At 40.4% G+C, this 23,172-nt stretch overlaps 1 protein-coding gene across 1 annotated transcript in view; it reads right to left on the bottom strand.

Annotated features, from left to right (window-relative positions):
* LOC101839185 (28S ribosomal protein S28, mitochondrial) overlaps positions 1–20,250 on the bottom strand; it is a 114,864-nt gene extending 94,614 nt beyond the window's left edge. Inside the window, exon 1 of the mRNA XM_013110901.3 lies at positions 20,001–20,250. Within this exon, the coding sequence (XP_012966355.1) occupies positions 20,001–20,210 (210 nt within the window). The 5' untranslated portion in view covers positions 20,211–20,250. The remainder of the gene's footprint in view (positions 1–20,000) is intronic.
* Positions 20,251–23,172: the final 2,922 nt, after the last annotated feature.

The raw sequence follows: 23,172 nt of genomic DNA, 5'->3' as shown, positions 1-23,172 counted from the left end.
CATTCATTTGAGAAGGGCAAAAGAGGTCGACTGATGTTCACAGGACTGAGGTTCTTCCTTCTTTGAGGTCATTCCTGTTACTTAATGCTAATTTAAAAAGCATAATCACATTCTAAAACTAATGTAATAAAAAATAAAATTTATTATAGTCCTTTGAAGAAAAAAACCAAAGACATTAAAAGAAGGTAGCAAGATTTCTAGGCAAAATATGGGTGCTAACAGATATCTACAAGCAGAGAAATTAAGACTGAGCTTAAAATGAGAAAAGGGTCTACATGGGTCAGATCATATGATCACCCTTCAAATACAACACAAATCAGTCTTCCTTTCTGGAAATGATGTGACTACTGCTTTTAAGCATATTTTAAGTGTTAATAAGCCTACTCCCTTGAGAAGTCTATCTACTTCAATTTACTATGCCATTGTCTTTATATTAACTGGCAATTTTCTCTAATGTAGAAATGAATTTTTCAGAAGATTTTTATTACTAACTCTTAGTAACTATTCCAGAATTCTACAATTTAAAGAAAAAAGGCTGGCATCATGGTTAAAATCAGAAACATTTTCTAATATTCCTTTACAAATTTAATAATTTTAAAGTGGAACGATATTTTTTTGTCAATGGAAAACTGGGAAAAACAGAAAACTGGGAGGGTAAGAGTGAAGGATTAAATAAAAGCACATAATTTTGTTATTATATTTATTTAAAGGACTTAAAACAAAAAATAAGATCATTTTTCCCTTATATTGAAATTTACATGCTACCTACTGTGATGAGCATCCTCTATTGTGAAACATATCCTTTGGTATTCTGAAAAGAGCTCATAATCAATTTAAATGTTCTATCATGCACTGGAGAGACTGCTTAGTGGTTAAGAGCATTTGCTATTCTTGTGGAGGACCCAGGTTCCATTACCAGCATCCACACAAAAGCATGCAGGCGAAACACTTATGCACATTTAATAAACAAACAAATTGTACATTAGAAAATTCGAGGGAGTTTTTAAATTTTGTTTTGTTTGTTTGTTTGTTTTGGTTTTTTGAGCCTGAGTCTGTCTACAGAGCCCCGAATATCCTGGAATTCACTATGTAGACCATGCTGAGCTCGAACTCATAGAGAGCCACCAGTCTCTGCCTCCCAAGTGCTAGGATTAAAGGCATGGGCCACCACACCTGGTTAAGATATTTAAATTTAAAAAAAGAAAGAAATTTTAACAAGAAAATAAAACCATTTAAAATTATTTACATGAAATCCATCTAAGATATTCTGAAAATAAATAAAACTATAAAGTGTCCTTTAATGTCAGTATTCTCAATAATCCAAAGCAGAAGGATGTTCTACTGTGCAGGCTTGAAAACCACTTTTTCAATGTACTGAAGAGGGATAGAGCACCCTCTACTGTAAGGAAGCAGTATGAATAGCCTGAACACAGAAAAAGCCATTCTTTGCTCAATACTGCCATCTTTGGGCAGTTAACATGGGCCATAAGCTACAACAGTTCATATTGTCATATTGTTCAGATTCATACTGTGTAAGTGACATAAGAGAAGTTAAGGATTTAAACTTAGGAGCGGAAAGGTTGGGATGTCACTCAAAGATACAACGGTCTATCATGTGCAAAGTTCAGGCTTTGATGCTCTACCTCACAAAGAAAAAAAAAAGACAGAAAAAAATGTATTCACAAAAATCTCTACCAAACATTTGCCAGTAGTCCTTTTATGCACCAGAATAAGCTGTGTTGATCACAATAATGAATAATATTTAGTCCTTACACTCAAAATAAGCAAAACAACTAACAAATTGAAAAAAAACCCAGCATCAAAGCTAATGAACCAAATGAAAAGAGGTGTGGCCACATGAGCACATAAGTACATAGAACCCACAGGTCCTTTAAGTCCAAATTCCCTTTATCTACTAACTTCTATGAGAAATTAGGACAAAGAACTATGTAGATCAAATCCTGAATTCTTGGCATATATAAAAATGCCACAATGAAACACTACTTTATGAAATTAATACATGCTAAAGAAAAAAGTCAGTGGTTACCACTTGAAATTTCATCACTATATATACATACTTTTAAATCCAAAAATGGGCATCTGAGATGCTATTTTTGTATTTATAACTATTCAACCATCAAATTAAGTTTTATTACAACTTAGATCAACATATATTTCTACTTAACACGTAAGGCATTATGCAGTGGATGGAAAGAACAAATGAAACCTAACCCTGATCTCCACGAGTTACAATTACAGAATAAGACAACAGACTCAGAAATTACTTCAATGAAACTACAGAGCTGTCAGCGAACTATGAAGACAATGTAAAGCAAAGCACAGAACGTTCAAAGGTGCTTCATATGGTTGGTAGGCTCACCAAGGCTAGACAAAGAATGAGTTTTTTAGTGATTCTGCACTTAAGAAATGTATCTCAGGTGGAGAGCACTTTAAACAAAATCAAGCATAAACTATCTAATCAATGAAATCTTACATAAATCCCCAATATACATACCATAAATGTAATTTTTGTGACTACAAGTGTATCTTATAAGCTCATTCATCAAGTAAAAAAATGTAATTATCAGCGATTTTGACTTAAAATCAGAGATGAGGGGTAACAATCCCAGTTCCCGGTTTCTGAAGTTTGGTTTGGTCACCCAGCAACAAGAACATCCATTAATGGGCTAGGGATAGAGTTCAGCTACAGGGCACTTCCTCAGGGACATGAGGCCTTTAGCTCCATGGCCAGCAATGCAAAACAATAAAAGCAAATGCATACACAATAAAAAGCCCACGGTGACGAGGTGGTAAGGAAACAAGTGTCACCAACACTGTACATAGGAGTTGTGTGTAAACTTTCTCCCAAGGCACAGCTTCCACATGTCCTTTCACATGCACAAATGCCCACTGCAGCCTTCTTTGTTAAGGGAGATCATACAGCAAAACCTGAACATTTTGAAGGAAGCCCTTTTCTAGTTAAATAAATCATCTTCTAGTCATGTATAAAAAAAATCAGTAGAATTGTTAATACTGTGTATACACCGGCCATTTGAAGCAATAAGGAAAATACAATTATACTCAGGTAATTGGGCATGTTTATGGGCAGGGGCTAGTTTCTTTCTCTCCTCCTCTCTCCTCTCTCCTTCTCTCTCTCCTCATCTCTCCTTTCCTCTCTCTCTCTCTCTCTCTCTCTCTCTCTCTCCCCCCCCCCTCTCTCTCTCTCTCTCACACACACACATACACATACTACATCACAGCTGCATTTTCCCTCCCACCTCTCCTCCCAGTCCCTCCCCTACCCTCTGTTTCCACCCCCCAAATCCACTCCTCTGTTTTGTTTTAGAAAAGGGCAGGTCTCCCATAAGTACCAAAAAACATGGCATATTAAGTTGCAGTAAGACTAAGCACCTGCCCATGCTGTGCGAGGTAAAACCCAGTATGAGGAGTAGGGTTCCAAAAGCCTGAAAAAGAGTCAGACGGAGACAGCCTGTTTCCACTGTTAGGAGTCCCACAAGAGTCTGACCAAGTTACACAACTGTAACATGTATACAGAGTGCCTAGGCAGTCCCATGCAGTCCCTAGTTGTCTCCATTCAGTCTGAGCTCCTATGAGCTCAGGTTAGTTGGTTCTGTGAGTTTTCTTGTGGTTTCCTTGACTCCTCTGGCTCCTATGATCCTTTCTACCCCTCTTCTGCAGGATTCCCTGAGCTCCATCTAACGTCTGTTTGGCTGTGGGTCTGCACCTGCTTCCATCAGCTGCTGGATGAAGTCTCTCTGATGACAATTGGGCTCAGCAACAATCTGGTCACAGGAAATGGCCATCTTAGGCTATGTATCTGCTGCTGTTGGGAATCTTAGCTGGAGTCATCCTTATAGATTCCTGGGATATTCCCTACCCTTTTCATTTTTGGTTTTTTGTTGTTGTTGTTGTTGTTTGTTTGTTTGAGATAGAGATTCTCTGTAGCTTTGGAGCCTGTCCCAGAACTCACTCTGTAAACCAGGCTGGCCGCAAACTCACAGAGATGCACCTGTCTCTGCCTCCTGAGTACAAAGGCATGCACCACTACAGCCTGGCTACAAAATTTCTTCTATTTCCCCTTCCCAGGGAGATCTGGGTATCCCCCCATGAACCCTCCTTGTTACCTAGTCTCTCTGGATCTGTGAATTGCAGCATAGTTATTCTTTATTTTACAGCTAATATCAACTTATGAGTAAGTACATTCCATGTCTGTCTTTGTCAGTCTGGGTTACCTCAATTAGGGAGTTTTTTTCCTAGTTCCACCATTTGCCTTCAAATTTCCTGGTGCCCTTGTTTTTAACAACTGAGTAATACTCCATTGTGTAAATGTACCACATTTTCTTTATCCATTCTTCAGCTGAGGGACATCTACATTGTTTCCAGGTTCTGGCTATTACAAATAATGCTGCTATAAACATAGTAGAGCAAACATCCTTGGGTATGATGGAGCATCCTTTGAGTATATGCCCAAGAGTGATATATCTGGGTCTCATGGTAGATTGAGTCCCAGTTTTCTGAGACACTGCCACACTGACTTTCAAAGTGGCTGTACAAGTATGCACTCCCACCAGCAAAGGAGAATTGCTCCCTTGCTCCTCGTCCTCTTCAGCATGAGCTGGCACTGCTTTTGATCCTAGCCATTCTTAAGAGTCATTTTGATTTGCATTTCCCTGACAGCTAAGGATGTCGAATATTGTTGAATATCTCCTTAAGTGGGGTTTTTTTTTTGTCATTTGAGATTCTTCTGTTGAGAATTATCTATTTAGATCTGTACCCTATTTTTTATTGAATTATTTGGTTTGTTGATGTCTAGTTTCTTGAGTTCTTTATATATTTTGGATATCACCCCTCTGTCAGATATGGGGTTGGTCAAGGTTTTTTCCCATTCTGTAGGCTACTGTTTTGAGTGTCCTTTGCCTTATAGAAAGGTTTCAATTTCATGTAATTGTTGCAGAATGCTTGGTTATACTGTGTGAAAGTTTATCACTGTGATTGGTTTAATAAAGAGCTGAATGGTCAATAACTAGGCAGGAGAGAACAGGCCAGATTTCTGGGAGAGAGAGAACTCTGGGAAGAAGAGAGGTGGGGCGACACCAGTGAGACTCTGAAGAAGTACATATGGACATACGATACAGAGCAGATGTAACCAAGTCACCTGGTAGGATGTAGATTAATAGAAACAGGTTAATTTGAGTTATAAGAGCTAATTAGGGACAAGCCTAAGCTAAAGGCCAAGCTTTCATGATTATAATAATAAGTCTCACTGTTATTTGTGAGCTGGCAGTCCAAAGAAAAATCCAACTACAAATGGTGCCCAAAATCCACCACATAAATACACACAGGGCCTGAAAAAGCTGAAAAAACAAAACAAAACAAAAAGTTCTACGAAGGTTCAGTGCTCAGGAGTACAATGGCACAGCTCGTTTAAGAGACCCTGCTACTGAGAACTTGAATGGGCTTATGAGCAGCAGGCAGCATGCTACCCAGTGGCAGGAAACTAGGAAGAAATGCCTACTGCATTGTGGACCCAGAAAGTTCCTAGAGCTGGGGCGGATAGACCAGCTCCAGGCTGGGGAAGGCAGGCATAACATATGAGGCTCCACTCTCACCAACCCAGAGGGGGCAGAGCCAGCCTCCAGGCAATTTGCTAGCAGCAGAGGGCCTAGCAGCCACTTAGCAGTTTAACGTTTGGCTAACGTATCTGAGAACACTGCAAGTGTGCAGCTGCAGGAGCTTAGTAAAGTCAGGTCTAGGCCGAGAAAAACTCTGAACATGTTACAGTGTGCTTGAAAATGTGCTTCAATGCTGAAGAAAAAAGATAATGGATATAGACAGTCAGAAAAATGAAATAGTTTAAAAATAATAAAGTCTTTAAAGAGAGAGTAATATACTGTAAAAAGAAAAAGTCACATAAAATGGGAAATAACAGGATGTATATAAAAATCAATAGCTGCTGAGAGACATTGGATTATGGAAACTGCTAAGTTAAACCAAACCAACCTATATATTTTTGTAAATGTCCTAACTGGAATGTATGTCAGAAAATTTGTTGTGATGGGGGAGAGGTTTTGTTTTCAGAGGAAACAAAACGCAATGGAATTCTTCAAAATTAATAAAGATCATATTTGATTGGGGGGATATCTCCTGAGAATTTTGGCTACAGACATAAGGTAAAGCCAGGAAAGACTATAGGACAAGTGACATATATCCTATCTCTCTGCATGGGAACAGCTCGGAGACTGAAAGAGACATGATAAATCTTGTTGGCTACAGAATCCTCAAGACATACCATTACATGCCATCTTTTCATATAACTTAGATGGATATTTAGTTATATAGGCCAAATAGTCTTATAAAGTTGACAGATGCCTTTTACTGACTCAAACCTAAAACAGAAAATAATCTTTCACTGAACTGTACATACCACACATTACATACTTGTGTTAATGAAGATATGTATGTTACCTTTAAAGGTTTGTGTGTTTTCAGAACAGGATCAGACACCAATGAAGACAAGCAGCCAAGGTGACCCAGCCTCAAAGTGCCTGTGTTGCAGTTTCCTCAAAATTCTGCATCCAGAACAACTTCAAAGCTACTACATAGATGATCCAGCCTCACATACTACTCCAACCAAGACTTCAGATAAGCCTTGCACTTTCCCATTACATAGAAACTATACAACAAAAGACACAGCTAGCTCTCCCAGGACTTGACCATTATCTCAATTTTCTCAGGATTCCCTAGAGATCCCATCTCCCCCAGATATCAGGAAGCAGCCTAGAGAACATGACACCTATATTCCCAAGAGGTGGGATGGATGGCTTTTGGTTATTCAATGGATTATCATCTTTAAGGGGGGTTGGTTGCAAGTTGTTGTTGATCAAGGTCAGGGAGAAAGCTAAGCAAAGGAGATTAGATTCAGGAATCTCTTTCTGAAACGGGAGAAACAAGAATATAGTATAGAAATGATAGGAAAATGGGTAGATTATTTGAATCTACTTTTAAAGTAAAAAGCAATAGTTTAAATATTTACATTGGTATGGATTTTTGTATAATGATACAAATTTAAGGTTACTTTTGTTATACTGTATATATGTTTCTATTCTTGTTTAAGGTATTGTACCTATGGAGGACATTTAACATGTAATGTAAATTTCTAGTCCTTAAAACTCATCAATACAAAATATTTAGGACAATTAAGAAACACAAGTTAGTAGTCATTTAGCAACCAAACTTGTAGTCATGTTAGGTATGTTTTCAAAGTCAAACAGAGATATATTTCAGATAGAAAGATGTTCTTCAAATACTCCAGAGACCTACAGAATATGGCATTAAGATGTTTTAATAGCATAAGGCTTTCCATGACAGAGGCATGTCTGCTCCTGGCAGCACCAATTTACTTCAAAAAAGGATGATGGGCATTGAAGAACATCCATAAGAAATTTGCTTTCAGTATGACAAAACTAGCCATTGAGGCAAAAAACTGCCCTTGCTTCAACTGCTAACAGTATGTTGTCCAAATTGGACAAGCAGGACACAAAAGAAGGTGACTACTGAACTTTACCTAGACAAGGTAGGACAGTCCTTCAAATTGTCCTGCTACACAAAAGTCTGTCAGATATTCTAACCCTGTAGGGAAAAAGATGGATGCCTCTATGCTGCAGAAGAACCTTGGGTGTCTGTCCAGGTAGCCAGCTGTTTCTGTCATTTCTATAGTTTTGGAAATTGCTTGCTCTATACTTCCTACTTAGTAAGATATTATATACTTCACAGTCTCTGATGGGGGTTGAAGACTAGATAGGTAGACCATTTTCTTTGTTACCAAATTAAAAAAAAACTTATAAAAGAGATACAACTTTATAAGGTTCAGAGACATAAAAGCTTAAGTTGCTTATCTAAAAAGATGTTTCAAGGTCTAAAAAGATAATTTTTAGGATGGTAATACAAGTTATGATAGAAAGTGATACATGTATAAAACTTTGAACTCACCAAGATAGGACAATCAAGTATTTTCTTCAAAACTGCCAAACATTACTGGACTGAACATTGTAAATATAATTCTTCCCTAATAATTGTTCTTATATGTAATTTTACTGCTTTAGAGTTGAGCCCATTTATTTAGACAAGGGGGAAAATGTTGTGGAAAAGCTATTTACACTGCATGAAGACATGTCATTGTCATTGTTTTAATAAAGTGCTGAATGGTCAGTTACTAGGCAGGAGAGAATAGAACGGATTTGTGGGGAGAGAAAACTCTGGGAAGAAGGGAGGCATAGAGACACCAGTGAGACTCTGAAGTAGTATATATTGACATGCAGTACAGAGCAGAGGTAACTCAGCCACATGGCAGAACACAGATTAATAGAATTAGGTAGATTTGAGTTATAAGAGATAGTTGGGGACAAGCCTAAAGGCCAAACTTTCATAATAACAAGGCTCTGTGTCATTATTTGTGAGCTGTCAACCCAAAGAAAACTCCAACTACATAAAGTCCCACTTATTCATTGTTGATCTTATTGTCTGTGCTACTGATGTTCTGTTCAGGAAGTCGTCTTCTGTGCCAATGCATTCAAGATTATTTCCCACTTTCTCTTCTATCAGGTTCAGTGTATCTGGATTTATAATGAGGTCTTTAATCCACTTGGACTTGAGTTTTGTGCAGGGTGATAGATATGGATCAATTTGCATTCTTCTACATGCTGACATCCACTTAGATCAACATCATTTGTTGAAGATACTTTTTTCCCAATGTATAATTTTTGCTTCTTTGTAGAAAACCAGATGTCTATAGGTGTGTGGATTTATCTCTGAATCTTCAATTCGATTCCATTGATCCATTTATCTTTTTTTATGTTAATACCATGTAGTTTTTATTACTATAGCTCTGTAGTAGAGCTTGAAATTGAGTATAGTGATGCCACCAGAAGATTTTTTTATTGTACAGGATTGTTTTGCCTAACCTGGATTTTGTTTGTTTGTTTGTTTTTCCATATGACTTTGAGTATTATTCTTTAAAGGTCTGTAAAGAATTCTGCGGCTGGAATTTTAAAAGAGATTACATTAAATCTTTAGATTGTTTTTGGTAAGATGGCCATTTTTACTACGTTAATCCTATCGATCCATGAGCACGAATGATCCTTTGATCTTCTGATATCTTCTTCAATTTCTTTCTTCAAAGACTTAAAGTTCTTGTCATACAAGTCTTTTGCTTGCTTGGTTAGAGTAATATCAAGATATTTTACATTATTTGAAGCTATTGTAAAGGGTGTTGATTCTCAGATTTCTTTCTCAGCCCATTTATCATTTGTATATAGGAGGGCTAGTGATTTTTTTTTTTTTGTAGTTAATCTTGTATCCAGACACTTGACTAAAGGTGTGTATTTGCAGTAGGAGTTCTTTGGTAGAGTTTTTGGGGTAATTTATGTATACTATTATATCATCTGTAAATAATGGTACGTTGGCTTCTTCCTTTGCAATCTGTATCCCTTTGATTTCCTTTAGTTGTCTTAGTGCTGTAGCTAGAACTTCAAATACTATATTGACTAGGTATGGAGAAAGTGAACAACCTTGTCTTGTTCCTAATTTTAATGGAATTACTTTGATTTTTCTCTCCATTAAATTTGATGGTGGCAATCAGATTGCTGTATATTGCTTTTATTATGTTTATGTTATGTCCCTTGTATCCCTGATCTCTCCAAGAGGTGTCACATTTTGTCAAAGGCTTTTTTAGCACCTAAGGAGATGATCGTGTCTTCTTTTCCTTTCAGTTTGTTTATAAGTTGGATTGACAAATTTTCCTATGTTGAACCATCCCTGCATCTCTGTGATAAAGCCTACTTGGTCATGGTGGATGATCTTTTTGATGTGTTCTTGGATTCAGTTTGCCAGCATTTTACTGAGTATTTTTGCATCAATGTTCATGAGTGAAACTGGTCTGTGATACTCTTTCTTTGTTAAGTCTTTGTGTGTTATGGGTATCAGGGTGACTATGGCCTCATAAAAAAGAATTTGGCAATGTTCCTTTTGTTTCTATTTTGTGGAATAATTTAAAGAGTATTGGTATTAGATATTCTTTGACTATCTGGTAGAATTCTGTGCTGAAGCCATCTGGCTTTGGATATTTTTGTTTTTGTTTTTGTTTTTGGGGGGAGAGATTCTTAATAACTTTTTCTATTTCCTTAGGGATTATCAGTCTATTTAAATTATTTGTCTTATCTTGATTTAACTTTGGTAAGTGGTATCTATCAAGAAATTTGTCTGTTTCTTTTAAATTTTCTAATTTATGGAATACAGGATTTTTGAAGTATGACCTAATTATTCTCTGGATTTCCTCAAAGTGTTGTTATGTAACCCTTTTCATTTCTGATTTTGTTGAATTGCATATTCTCTCCCTGCCTTTTACTTTGGATAAGGGTTTATCTATTTTGTTGGTTTCCTTGAAGAACCAACTCTTTGTTTCATTGATTCTTTGTATGGCTCTCGTTTTTTCTATGTTATTGATTTCAACCCTCGGTTTGATTATTTCTTGCTGACTACTCCTCTTAGGTGAGTCTGCTTGTCTGCTTCTTTTTGTTCTAGAGCTTCCAGGTGTGGTGTTAAGTAGATAGTGTGAGATTTCTCCAAATTCTTTATGTAGTCACTAAGTGCTGTGAATTTTCCTCTTAGCATCACTTTCATTGTGTCCCATAAGTTTGGGTATGTTGTGCATTCATTTTCATTGAATTCTAGGAAGTCTTTAACTGCTGTATTTCTTCCTTGACCCAGTGGTAATTCAGTAGAGGGTTGTTCAGTTTCCATGAATTTTTAGGTTTTCCGTTGTTTCTGCTGTTGCTGAAATCCAACTTTAATCCACAGTGGTCTGATAGGATACATACAGGGGTTATTGCAATTTTTTTTATATCTGTTGAGACTTGTTTTGTGGCAAGTACATGGTCAATTTTGGAGAAGGTTCCATGTGGTGCTGACCAGGTATATTCTTTTGTGTTTGGATGAAATGTTCTGTAAATATGTTAGATCCATTTGAGTCACATTTATTAGTTCCCTTGTTTATCTGTTGTTTCTGTCTTGCAGAGCTGTCCATTGGTGAGAGTGAGATGGTAAAGTCTCCCACTATTATTGTGTGGGTTTGTGTGATTTATGCTTTAATAATATTTTACAAATGTGGGTGGCCTTGTATTGGGGGCATAGATGTTCAGAATTGAGACATCACCTTGGTGGATTTTTCCTTTGATGAATATGAAATGCCCTTCTCTATCTCTTTTGATTAATTTTGGCTAGAAGTCTATTTTGTTAAATATTAATGTTAGGGAATATTATTTTAAGGTGTGTTACTTTTGTTTATGTAGCATTTGTTTAACTCTGTGAAACTGTGTTTAAAATACCCGATGGTCTACTAAAGAGCTGAACAGCCAATAGCGAAGCAGGAGAGACAACAGGTGGGGCTGGCAGACAAAGAGGATAAATGGGGAAATCTGGGAGGAGGAGAAATCTGGGAACAAGAGAGGAAGGAGGAGGACTTCAGTAGCCAGCAACCCAGCTACACAGCTACACAGCCAGCCACAGAGTAAGAAGGAAAGAAAAGGTATACAGGAATAGAGAAAGATAAAAGTTCAAAGGCCAAAGACATATGGGATAATTTAAGTTAAGAAGCTGGCAAGAAACAAGTCAAGCTATGGCCAGGCATTTGTAAAGAATAAACCTCCATGTGCTATTTATTTGGGAGCTGGATGGAGGGCCCCAAAAAGCCAAAAGAGTAAAACATCACACAACATATTATGATAACTACACAAGCCTGCTTCTTAGGTCCATTTGACTGAAAAATATTTTTCCAACCCTTTACTCTGAGATAATATCTATCTTTGATATTCTTGTATGTAGCAGAAGGATGGATCCTGTTTTTGCATCCTTTATGTTAGCCTCTGTCTTTTTATTGTTGAATCAAGTCCATTGATATTGATATTAATGGCAAATGATTGTTAATACTACTATTTTGTTGGTAGTGGGAGTAGCATATCTCTCTCTCTCTCTCTCTCTCTCTCTCTCTCTGTGTGTGTGTGTGTGTGTCTGTCTGTCTGTCTGTCTGTCTGTCTATCTGTCTGTTTCCCTGCTTGGGTTTTGCTGGTGTGAGATTATCTATTGTCAGTGGGTGTAGTTAACTTCCTGGGGTTGGGCTTTTCCTTCTAATATCTTCTGTAAGGCTGGGTTTATGAATAGATGTTGTTTAAATTTGACTTTGTAACGAAATATATTGTTTTCTCCATGTATGATGACTGAAAGTTTTGCAGGGTATAGTAGTCTGGGCTGGCATCTTAGAATATCCAAGACATCTGCCCAGTCCTTTCTGGATTTTTTTCTGTTGAGAAGTCAAATGTGATTCTAATACATCTACCTTTATGTTACTGAGGCTCCTTGTTCTCCATGTTTCGTGCTTTGAGTATTATGTGATGAAGGGATTTTCTTTTCTCATCCAATCTATTTGGATGTAAGCGTCTTGTACCTTTATAAGCATGTTCATATTAGGTTGGGAAAATTTTCTTCTGTGACTTTGTTAAATATATTCTCTGGGTTTCTTCTCCTTCTAGTCCTATTATTCTTATGTTTGGTCTTTTCATAGTGTCACAGATTTCCTGGATGTTTTATCTTAGGAATTTTTTAGATTTAACATTTTCTTTGACTGATGAATCTATTTCTTCTATCCCGTCTTCAACGCTTGACAGTCTCTCTGCCATCTCTTGCATTCTGTTGATGCTTGCACCTGTAGTTCCTGTTCCCTTACCCAGAGTTTCCATTTCCAGGATTCCCTCCATTTGTGTTTTCTTTATTGCTTCCATTTCCATTTTCAGTTCTTGGTTTCTTTCATCTGTTTGCTTTTTCTTGGCTTTCTTCTAGGGATTCATTGATTTCTTCCAATTTTTTATCTGTCTTTTCCTCATTTTCTTTAAGGCGTTTTTCATTTTCTCTGCAACTATATGGTGGCTCACAACCACCTTGATTGAGATCTGGTACCCTCTGCTGGCATGCAGGCAGAAAGCTGTATACACAATAAATAAATAAAATATTTTTAAAAAGAAACCTCAAAAAAAAAAAAAAAAGAAGCTCTATCTTGGGGCTGAAGAGGTGGCTCAGAGGTTAAGACCACTGACTGGTCTTCCAAAGGTCCTGAGTTCAATTCCCAGCAACCACATGGTGGCTCACAAACATCTACAACTCAATCTGGTGCCCTCTTCTGGCAGAACACTGTATATGTAATAAATAAATAAATCTTATAAAAAAAACTCTATCATCTCATAAAGTCATTTTTAAGTTTGTTTTCTTGTGCTTCAGTTATGTTGGATTGTTCGAGTCTTGCTGTTGTAGGATAGCCATATTGCCTTCTCTGTTATTGACTGTTTTCTTACACTGGTGTTTAGGTATCTGAATCTAAGATGATTAAAGGTCTAGGTGTTGATTCCTTCATTTCTTTGTTGGATGGGTGTTTGGTTCCTTGGTTTCTCTTTCTTCTCTGGTATTCTGGCCTAAATGGCCAAGGGTTCTAGTGACTAGTATGACTTCAGGTTAATAGAGAATCCCTTTTGGGTTGGGGGACGTCTAAGGATCCCTAGATCCATACTGGCTTCTGGTAAAGCCAAAGTCATCTTCTGAAGTTGTAGACCAGTATATAGAGCCCAGAGGAGGGAGTGCAGACTGAGGCCCCTAGGACCAGCCTGGCCTACAGTATAGCTGCCAACACCGGAGTTCCTAGATCTGGCCTGTGCTCCAGTAAAACTGAAGTATGCTTCTGAAGACGATGACCTAGGGTTCGTAGATCAGGCCTGGCCTCTGGTAAAGCAGAAATCTTCTGACGTTGTAGACCAGGATATGGAGCTGCAGGTGGGGGTTGGGAGGGCAGGGGTGTGTGCAGTCTGGGGGTTGTTGAGCAGGTTTTAAAGGGGTTTTGTGGGTAGTGTATTAGGACTAGCAGGTATTAGGACTAGCCTGGCCTCCCATAAGGCTACCAGGGCTATGGGCCCTAGTACAGAAGTCAGGGGAGAGGGTACAGTGTGGGGTTATTGGGCAGGTTTTAAGGAGTGTTACCTGGCAGTGGGCAGTGTCTTACCTGGGGTTCCTAGATGGGCAAAGGCCAGTTTCAAGTGCCTTAAATAATGAATTATTTAACCTTGTAATAATTCTGTAACATTAGTTTTTCAAAAAAAATATTGCTAGAAGAGGCAGAAGATATGGTTTTGCAGTTAAGAACACTGGCTATTCTTCCAATGGACTGTGTTCAATTACCAGCACATACATGGTAGCTCACAACTATCTACACTCCAGTCCTGGGGGAGTCAATGCCATATTCTGGCCTCCTTAGGCATTACATGCACAAGGTTCACTAATACACACACACACACACACACACACACACACACACACACACACCTAAAAATAATTACAAGTTTTAAAAGTACAGCTAGTAAAAGCAAAACCAACCATTTAAAGTAAGACTTTCTGAATCCAAAGAGTATACTCTTTTACAGCAATATGGCTGAAAACTATGTACAGCATAAACCAATTGTGTGTTTTTAACTACATAGGTACATATACTTAGTTTATATTTGTCTTTGTGTGTATACACAAATGTACATAAATAAAATTCAAGGGGAATACTTTTAAAAACGTCTCTCCATCCTTGGTAATGACTTACATTTCACATAATACCTTCCTGTGCTATTTAAGCTCTTTTAAAACAAATATTACCTTTATAATTTTTAAATAAATTCTTTCAAAAGTCCTGCTCACACAGTATTTATTCATCTTCTAATTTTAGGGTACTCTTCAATTAATTAAACCCAGGAGCCCCAAAAAGTGAAGTGAGACTTTTCTTATAAACTGAATCCCTATCAGCCCTTAACTACTGCTTGCATTCCTGGTCATTGCATCTGGTACATCTCTAAGACAGAAACATACCAAAACTTCCAGGAAACACAAAAAGTAAAGCTAGCAGGGTATTTTCTGTTTTACTACTTGAAAATCATGTTTGTTCAACTATTCTTATGAACAAGCACATTTAATCAACAGCCCAAACTATCCTACTTGTAAAAGTTTGTGAGTAGTCACAAACAGATCACAACTTAGACAGAGCCGGATGAAGTAACTGAAGTCATGGTATGAACTATGTGTACTACTTATCCGTGCATCCATTTGGTAAATCTGATGTTTAATCTTCACTGTCAATCTAACTAGACAACAGAATCATGTAGGAGACACACCTCTGGGCATGTATGTGAGTGTTTCCAGAGAGACTGAAATGAGGACTATCCCACAGGATGGGGTCCCCTTGAGAAGGAAAAGGAAAAATGAGGAAGAGAGCTGAGCTCTGTCACTTATCTCTCTGGCTCCAGGCACATGTAAGCAGACATTTCCTGCTCCTGATAATCAGGTCTTCTCTACCAATGGGCTATACCCTCACACTATGGGCAGAAAGAAACCCTTTCTTCCTTGAGTTGCTTATTGTCAGGTACTGACTTGTCACAGCAAGGAAGGAAGGAACTAAGACAGCAACTATTTACTCACTACCCACCACAGGTCACACCCAGGCTCAACACTGGTGACAAGCCAGAACAAGAGAGACAACCTCCTCAAAGTTCATTCTGTTGGAGGAGAGAGTCAAGGAAAACTTTAGCCTAAAGGGTACTAAAGTGGCACAAGCTATCATATTAGAAATTACCAATGCCCAGCCAGGCGGTGGTGGTACACACCTTTAATCTCAGTACTTGGGAGGCAGAGGCTGATCTTTGTGAGTTCAAGGCCAGCCTGGTCTACAGAGCAAGTACAAGGACTGTTACACAGAGAAACCCTGCCTTGAAAAAAGAAAAAAGAAAAAGGTAAAAAAGAAAGAAATTACCAATATCTGTAAGTTAGACAGATGCATGGTATCTTTGTTGTTTTGAGTTTTCTATTTCTCCAGTGAAAAACTTTACTGTCTCACAACTGTACATTACAACCTGTAGTTATAGTATAGGCCTACTTTTTTGGGGAGGGTGGGGGCATTACATAGAGCACATGTGGAGGTCAGAGCAGTTTGCAGGGACCTATTCTCTCCAGGTCAGCAGACTTGGCAACAAGTGCCTACCCACTCCCAAGTGACATGTTTAAATAACATTTTCATGATTTTAGTATAACATAAACACAAGCCAATCATGATGACACATAGGAGTAGGAGAATCACAAATCTGAGGCCAGCCTCAGGTGATATTGGGGACCCTGTCTCATAAACAAAGCAAAACAAAATTACTGCTGCTGTATTAGAGCTTGAGTCCAGCACATCCAAAGCTGTGAGTTAAATTCATAGCCCTGGGAGGTACTCCAGGAAAGTGTTTTAGTGCAGTTTTAGGGTACTTATAGCAAAACTGAGATGGTGATATCCCATGCACCTCTACCCCACCCCTACAGTCTCTATTCCCCACAACCTTGATCAGAGTGTGTAGTTGATGCATAGTTACAAAAGCTTCTCATGAACAGAGCAGAAAGAGTTCATTTAAAGAACAAGTTGATTCTGAACACATCACTGAAAAGCTGCCTCATTATGTTCAGTTACAGAGCCCAGCTTTAGAATATCTAGATGCTACAAAGCTGAGACCCTGTAAAATGGAGACTACAACCCAGCCTCCTTCCACCTTCCTCCCCAAGGCATTTCCTTCCCACTAAATCAAGACTTGAAAGAATTATGAACAAGACATTGGTGAACTACATGTCACAACCGAATGCATTTGCTTTGGGTTGTAAAATAATGTTTTCTAAGCTGTGTTAGATGAAGAAAAACTGTCCTTAGAGAGTCCATAGTATGAGCTGGCAGAGCAAATGTAAAATGTCTTGGGACTGCCAGGAAACACCTTTCCTCCTCCTGGGAAAACAGAGCACCCTAATTAGAATAATATTCAGAAGGATGGGGAATCATGGTCATATCTTTCCTTCATTAAGCTGATCACTGCTGATTATGTGAAACCCACAGATAAGTTTAAAACTTCCAATAAGCTGTCCTTAAAACAGGGAGATTAGCTGGGCGCTGGTGGCACACGCCTTTAATCCCAGCACTGGGGAAGTAGAGGCAGGAGGATCTCTGTGAGTTCAAGGCCAGCCTGGTCTTCAGAGCAAGTTCCAGGACAGGCTCTGAAGCAATACAGAGGAACCCTGTCTCGAAAAACAAAAAACAGAGAGATTAATGTGGGGTCACCATGAGGTAGTGAGTATGAGAAGGACTCAGTTTGAAGGTGGAAGCAGCAGCTCCTGTGTCAAAGAGCACTGTGTCCCAACAAGAGGAAACAGACAAGAAAAGTTTCTCTCCAAAACAAAGGACTGAAACTTTTCAATACCTCCTTTTTAGGACACTTAGACCCCCTAAGAACTCCTACTATGCAAACTTGTATAGCCAATATGGAAATCAGTGTGGTGGTTCCTCAGGAAGCTGAGAATAGGTTTACCTCAAGATCCAACTATACCACTCTTGGGCATATATCCAAGGATGCTTCATCATACAAGAATACTTGTAAACCATATTCACTGCTGGTCTATTCATAATAGCCAGAAACTGGAAACAACTGAAGAATAGATAAAGACAATGTGGTACATTTGCACAATGGAGTATTATTCAGCCATTATAAACAGTGAAATCTGCAGATATATGTCAGGAACTAAAAGAAATCATCCTGGGTGAGGTATCACAGGTTCAGAAGGAGAAATATGGTTATTTATTCACTTGTATGTGAGCTGTTAAGTCAATGATAATCAAGCTACAATCCATAGACCCACAAAGGTTAGGTAGAGAGTAGGGACTAGAGGGAACAGCGAGATCTCCCTGGGAAAGGGGAATAGAATAGTTATGGGTGGATTGGGGGAGCCGAACAGGACGATTGACTGGGGGGAGAACTTCAAGAGAGCCAACTAAAATTCAGGGCCATTTGAGAGGTAGTATGAGAATCTAGTGCAACAGAAGCTTCCTAAAGTATACACATATATGAAGGTGATCTAATTGACATCACCAAATAATGAGGAAGACAGAGCCCCAACTGGCTCTGCCACCATCTCTTGTCACCAAAGGAAGCTTCCAGTTCCAGGACTGAGTTACATCTAATTGAGCCATTGGCCAAAGGGGTCCCATGGGAACCTCCAAACCTCCCAGGCTGTTGCCAACACTATAGCTCTCCACAAACTGATAGCAGAGCCCCATTGCTGAAGACAACACCTACACAATTTAATGAACCTGGAGAAATTGAGCTGGTACCCACACAGAGCTTTCACCCTTATATTTAGCATATTTGGTACAGGAAGGTACTCTGCATGGTACTAAAAGAGAAATGTAAATAGTCGCAAACCCTTTGATCTACAATGGTGTCCTGCCTGCAAGATATGTTAGGCAATGGTGACAAAGTTTGTGGGAGTGACTAACCAATCTCTGATTTGACTTAGGATCCTATCCATGAGATGGAACCCATACCCAACACTGTTTGGGTGACCAAGAACCTGACACTAGAGATCCCAGAGACATAAGGTAAATACTACTGTTCCAAAAAAAAAAAGTAGCAATAAAATGACTCCTAATAATATTCTCTATGCTCATAGATCAGTGCCTTGCTCAGTCATCATCAGAGAAATTTCCTCCTGCAGCAGATGAGAATACCGAGACCCAGACACACTGCCCTTAAACAGGATGTTTCCATCAAATCCTGCCCCTCAGGGTGAACCCCCAGAAGAGGAGGTAGAAACAGTATAAGAGCCAGATGGGGTGGAGGACACTAGGAGAATAAGGCCCTCTAAATTAGCACCAGCAAAGCTCAAATAAACTGAGAAACTGAAGCAGCATGGCCAGGGCCGGCACAGGTCTGCACTGGGTCCTCTGCGTATATATTATAGCTTCCAGTTTACTGCTTTTATGGGACTCCTCAGCGTTGGAAGAAGTGGGTCCGTTTCTTGTGTTTTCTCTCGGACACCTTTCCTTCTGTTTGCTTTGTCCAATTCCAATGTTTCAATTTTTATCTTTTTATGTTTTATTTTAGCTTATTAAAAAAGAATTCCTACTATCTTATAAGATTAAAAATGTGTTTTAGTCACTACATGCGGCAAAAATCACAAAACTGTGTCCTAGGGTCCTTCTCATCATTGGATCAAAGAAAAGTTTTAACACTAAAATGGCCCCTTGATCTAGAGAAATGTGTACTGTTCCACACTGCTCCCTAAGGGGGTGAAAACAGGCATTCAGTTTTTTCTTATATAACCCAATGTCTAACCAAATATACTAATTAAAAAAGTCTCGTCTTGTCCTTATGTCTATTTCCACTACGAGTATCTAGACGTTTTATATTACTTTACAAGTGCAGGTTTACAGAAATGGGAAGAAAATTAAAGGTCATTTTCGGAAACTAAAAGTGAAAGCACTGACAGTCAAATCATACACCCATCTCATAGTAGCTGTAACTGTCAATCCCCTAGCAATTCAATTACGACGTTTATGACAGGCCTGGAGCCTCAGACTCCAGCTCCTTGAGGCAGCGCTAAGTCTTGGAGCCCTTTTCCTGGGAGTCCCAGGGGTCACCCCAAAGGCCCCGCCCAGATGACGAGCGAGGGTACTTGGAGAGAGCCCACCCAGCCTCGGGGAAAGTACTCGAAGAGAAAGAAAACGTTAAGTCACAGGCTCTGCTGCAGGAGGCCAAGGGTAGGACGCTACACCTGCGGCTCCAACCCCTCCCCGACCCTAAGTCAGTGGCACAGCTTCATACGAACTTGGACAGAATCCTTCCGACCCATGTCGGCCCCGCCCCACTGTCGCAGTTAGCCCCACCCAACACTGACAGAACCCCGCCCCCCATGCCGGCCCCGCCCCAGTCTCGTAGTTAGCCCCACCCCACACGGACAGAACCCCGCCCCCATGCCGGCCCCGCCCCAGTCTCGCAGTTAGCCCCACCCCACGCTGGCCCGCGTCCGGACGTGGCGCCGCCAGGCCCACTCACCAGTCCGAGCTCCGCCTTCCGCTGCAGCGCCGAGAGTCGCTCTAGGGCGCTCGCGAAGCCGCCTGAGCGCGCCTGGGGAGCGGAGGAGTCGCCGCCCGCGCTCTCGGAGCCACTCTCCGTGCTTGCATTTCGGAAGGGCTTGGGGAAGAGAAGCGCTCTCGGGAACCGGCTCCCAGCAGCCGCGGCATGGGACCTACACAGCGCCGCCATGACGCCGGCGCGACCTCTCACCTCTGGCCTCCGCGCACGTTCGCGGGTCAGGGGGCGGGCCGAGGAGAGCCCCGCCTACTTCCGCAGTGCCCGGCGAGCCTGTGACTGTGGCTTCGCCGCTACACGTCCCCGGACAGCATGTAGAAGGTTTGTGCCTCGCAGGGGACGCGGGGACGCAACCGTTGCTGTTCTCCACGGTCTTTAGAGGTCTCCTTGATTATCCTATTGAAGTTGGAAGCCCAAAGCTCGGCGGCGCCTCCCGTCCCTTGTTATTCAGTACGTTTGTTTTTTGAGACAGGGTTTCTCTGTGTAGCTCCTGCTGTCCTGGCACTCGCTCTGTAGACCAGGGTGGGGTCGAACTCACAGAGACCCGCCTGCCTCTGCCTCCCGAGTGCTGAGATTAAAGGTGTGCGCCACCACTGCCTGGCTTATTCAGCCCTTCTGAATGCGTCATATTTGAGACAAAATAATTTTTAGTATTCACCCTCCAATTTTGTAAACTCCAGGAAGGACGGAGATTGTCTTTGCAAATGAACGCAGAGCTGTTTGTGAAACCGGTGGCAGGTCTGTCCTTGGCCACCTTTCTTGTCAGTCACCCGCATTACAAAAATAATCTGAGAAGTTTTATCCAGGATATCTACCATGCCTTCTCAAGAGTTAAGTTTCAGAATGTACCCAGGCATAGCCCTTCCACAGCCCCACACAAGTACTTTTGTTTGTTTTTCTTCGGCGTACCAGAATTTGTTCACCCACTTCGGAATCAAACCTACCACCACCTAACATGAAGTGTTTGCCAATTAAGTGGGTCCACTCATCTAATAATAAGATAGGTGTTACTAACTATGAGGCAGGTGTCACTGTCTTCTATGTTGTCTGCAAACAAAAACTTTTCTTTTTGGAATCAGGGTCTCATGTAGCCCAGGACAGTTTGGGACTCACTATGCAGTCCCTGAAAGTTGACTTAAACACCCAAACTTCCTGCTTCTTCCTGACAGTACTTCCTTACAAGTACTGTCATCCTATTTATGTCTTTTTCACTGTTCATTTAAATCTTCCTCAATGTCACAGGCGTGTAGGGACCTTGGAAGGGTGCATAACTGTCCGAGTCACTTAAGACTCACCATTACTGGCCACTGAAGGGAGAACCCTAAAAATTCAGTAGGTGCCTCAAAGACAATCTAATTCAGGTGAGGTCTCACCCTGCACAGTTAAACTCAATTCTGCTATGTGGATTCTTGTCTAAAATGTCAAGATTATGTGGATTATGTGGATTCTTGTCTAAAATGTCATTCTCTATAACTGTTGCTACTTTCAGTCCCTTTCAAAAACTGTGACAAATTGTAAAGCATGGCCAGTAACCGTTAAGAGTCCTCAGTAGTATTGAATAATCTTTGTCTTAGGCAATCCAATATCATGTTGCTGATTTGGTTTCCCTACATGGGAAAGCAAACTGCTAACCGGTGCCAAGTTTAAAGAACTGCTTTGTAAACTTAATTCATACCATTTTGTAATCTTAAATCATACCAGTGCTTGCCTGGCATGCCAAGACCACAGGCTCAGTCTTCAGTATGAAACCTACATCTGGATGAACATAACAAATGAGGTTACTAAGGGCCCATTTTTCACCAATAGACTTCATGTCCTGCCTCACCTAAAGGATAAACCTGAGGGACTGTCAGAGCTATGGGGACTATTATTACAGCTTCTTATTCTTCCTGTTGGTGGGTTGTATGCACTCAGTAAAAGTAACACCTTGAAGTTTCCTTACTACTTGAAGAAGCACAAATGACAGAGACTAGGAAAGTGAGGATTCACATTAAAGTTTTCACTGGAATTTCTCTACACAGTGGATCGTGCTCATCTGATAAACCATGGGTTGTCAAGAAAAGGGCCAATGCCAGGTGTGGGACACCTCCCCTCAAGCTGTTCACCAGAGGTGTCCTGGAGACCCCAGGGACAATACAGACTGTTGGCCTTGCTCTCGTTTGCCCATCAGAACTTGACAGTAAAACTCTATTGCTGAAGACACGGCACAGATGCAGCACAGGATATGGAGGAATCAAGCTGGTACTGACCAGGCTAGCACACCATGTACTAGAAGGTGCTGTGCAGGATGCTGAAGGACAGAAATCATCCGCTGTTTTATCCAGCTGTGACCACCTGTGAACTCCCAATAATTCCCAGCATGGCAGAATATGCCCGTGGGTACAATAATAGCGTGAATGTTACGCAGGTCATCAAATACTTCCTGGTTGGACTTAAGGCTTGCTCCACAGGAGGTGAAACCCACCTGGTTGCTACAAATCTGACCAAAAACAACTACTATTTTGCTAAGTGAAGCTAGCATCAATCTGCCCTCTAAATTCCTCTCTCTGTGAACAGATCCGTGCAGTTCACAGACCTCTTCAGAAACGTTCCTTTTGTGCAGTGGATGGTGGTTAACAAGAAACCACTGTTCACAGTGCCTGAACATGTGCCTGTGGAACGCTCAGCATCACACATGGGACATCAGCATCACCACTGCACCACCCCAAGGCTCGGGGACCATCTTTTTAAGACCCAAGGTTCGGGGAGGACCAAAGCACCCGCTATCTCGACATGCCAGGATCCCTGCACTCATGAACTCTCAGTGGCGGTGGTTGCCAACAGAAGGGCATGCCTGTAGGATGTCTGCCTTCACAGGCACGAGGAGCATCCATTGCAATGGTAGCATTGCTGCTCCCTGCATCTTCCCCCTGGCTTTACTGGAATACAGGCTTCTTTACAGTTGCAAAGTTATTCATATACACTGTACAAATAATAATAGCAGGTAGCAAGGAAAGAGAATAAAACACACTTCAAAGCCCTGATCACATCTACTGGCTACAGCTTCATCTACCAAATTGTGGCATCAATACCACTACAAACACCCCACCTCGCCCCCAAGAAAACCAGTGTAAAAAAAAAAACGCAAAAATCTCCA

The sequence above is a fragment of the Mesocricetus auratus genome, unplaced genomic scaffold (genome assembly GCF_017639785.1).
Source record: "Mesocricetus auratus isolate SY011 unplaced genomic scaffold, BCM_Maur_2.0 Super-Scaffold_6730, whole genome shotgun sequence".
Classification (NCBI taxonomy): Eukaryota; Metazoa; Chordata; class Mammalia; order Rodentia; family Cricetidae; genus Mesocricetus; species Mesocricetus auratus.
This window is presented reverse-complemented; position numbering and strand designations above follow the sequence as displayed.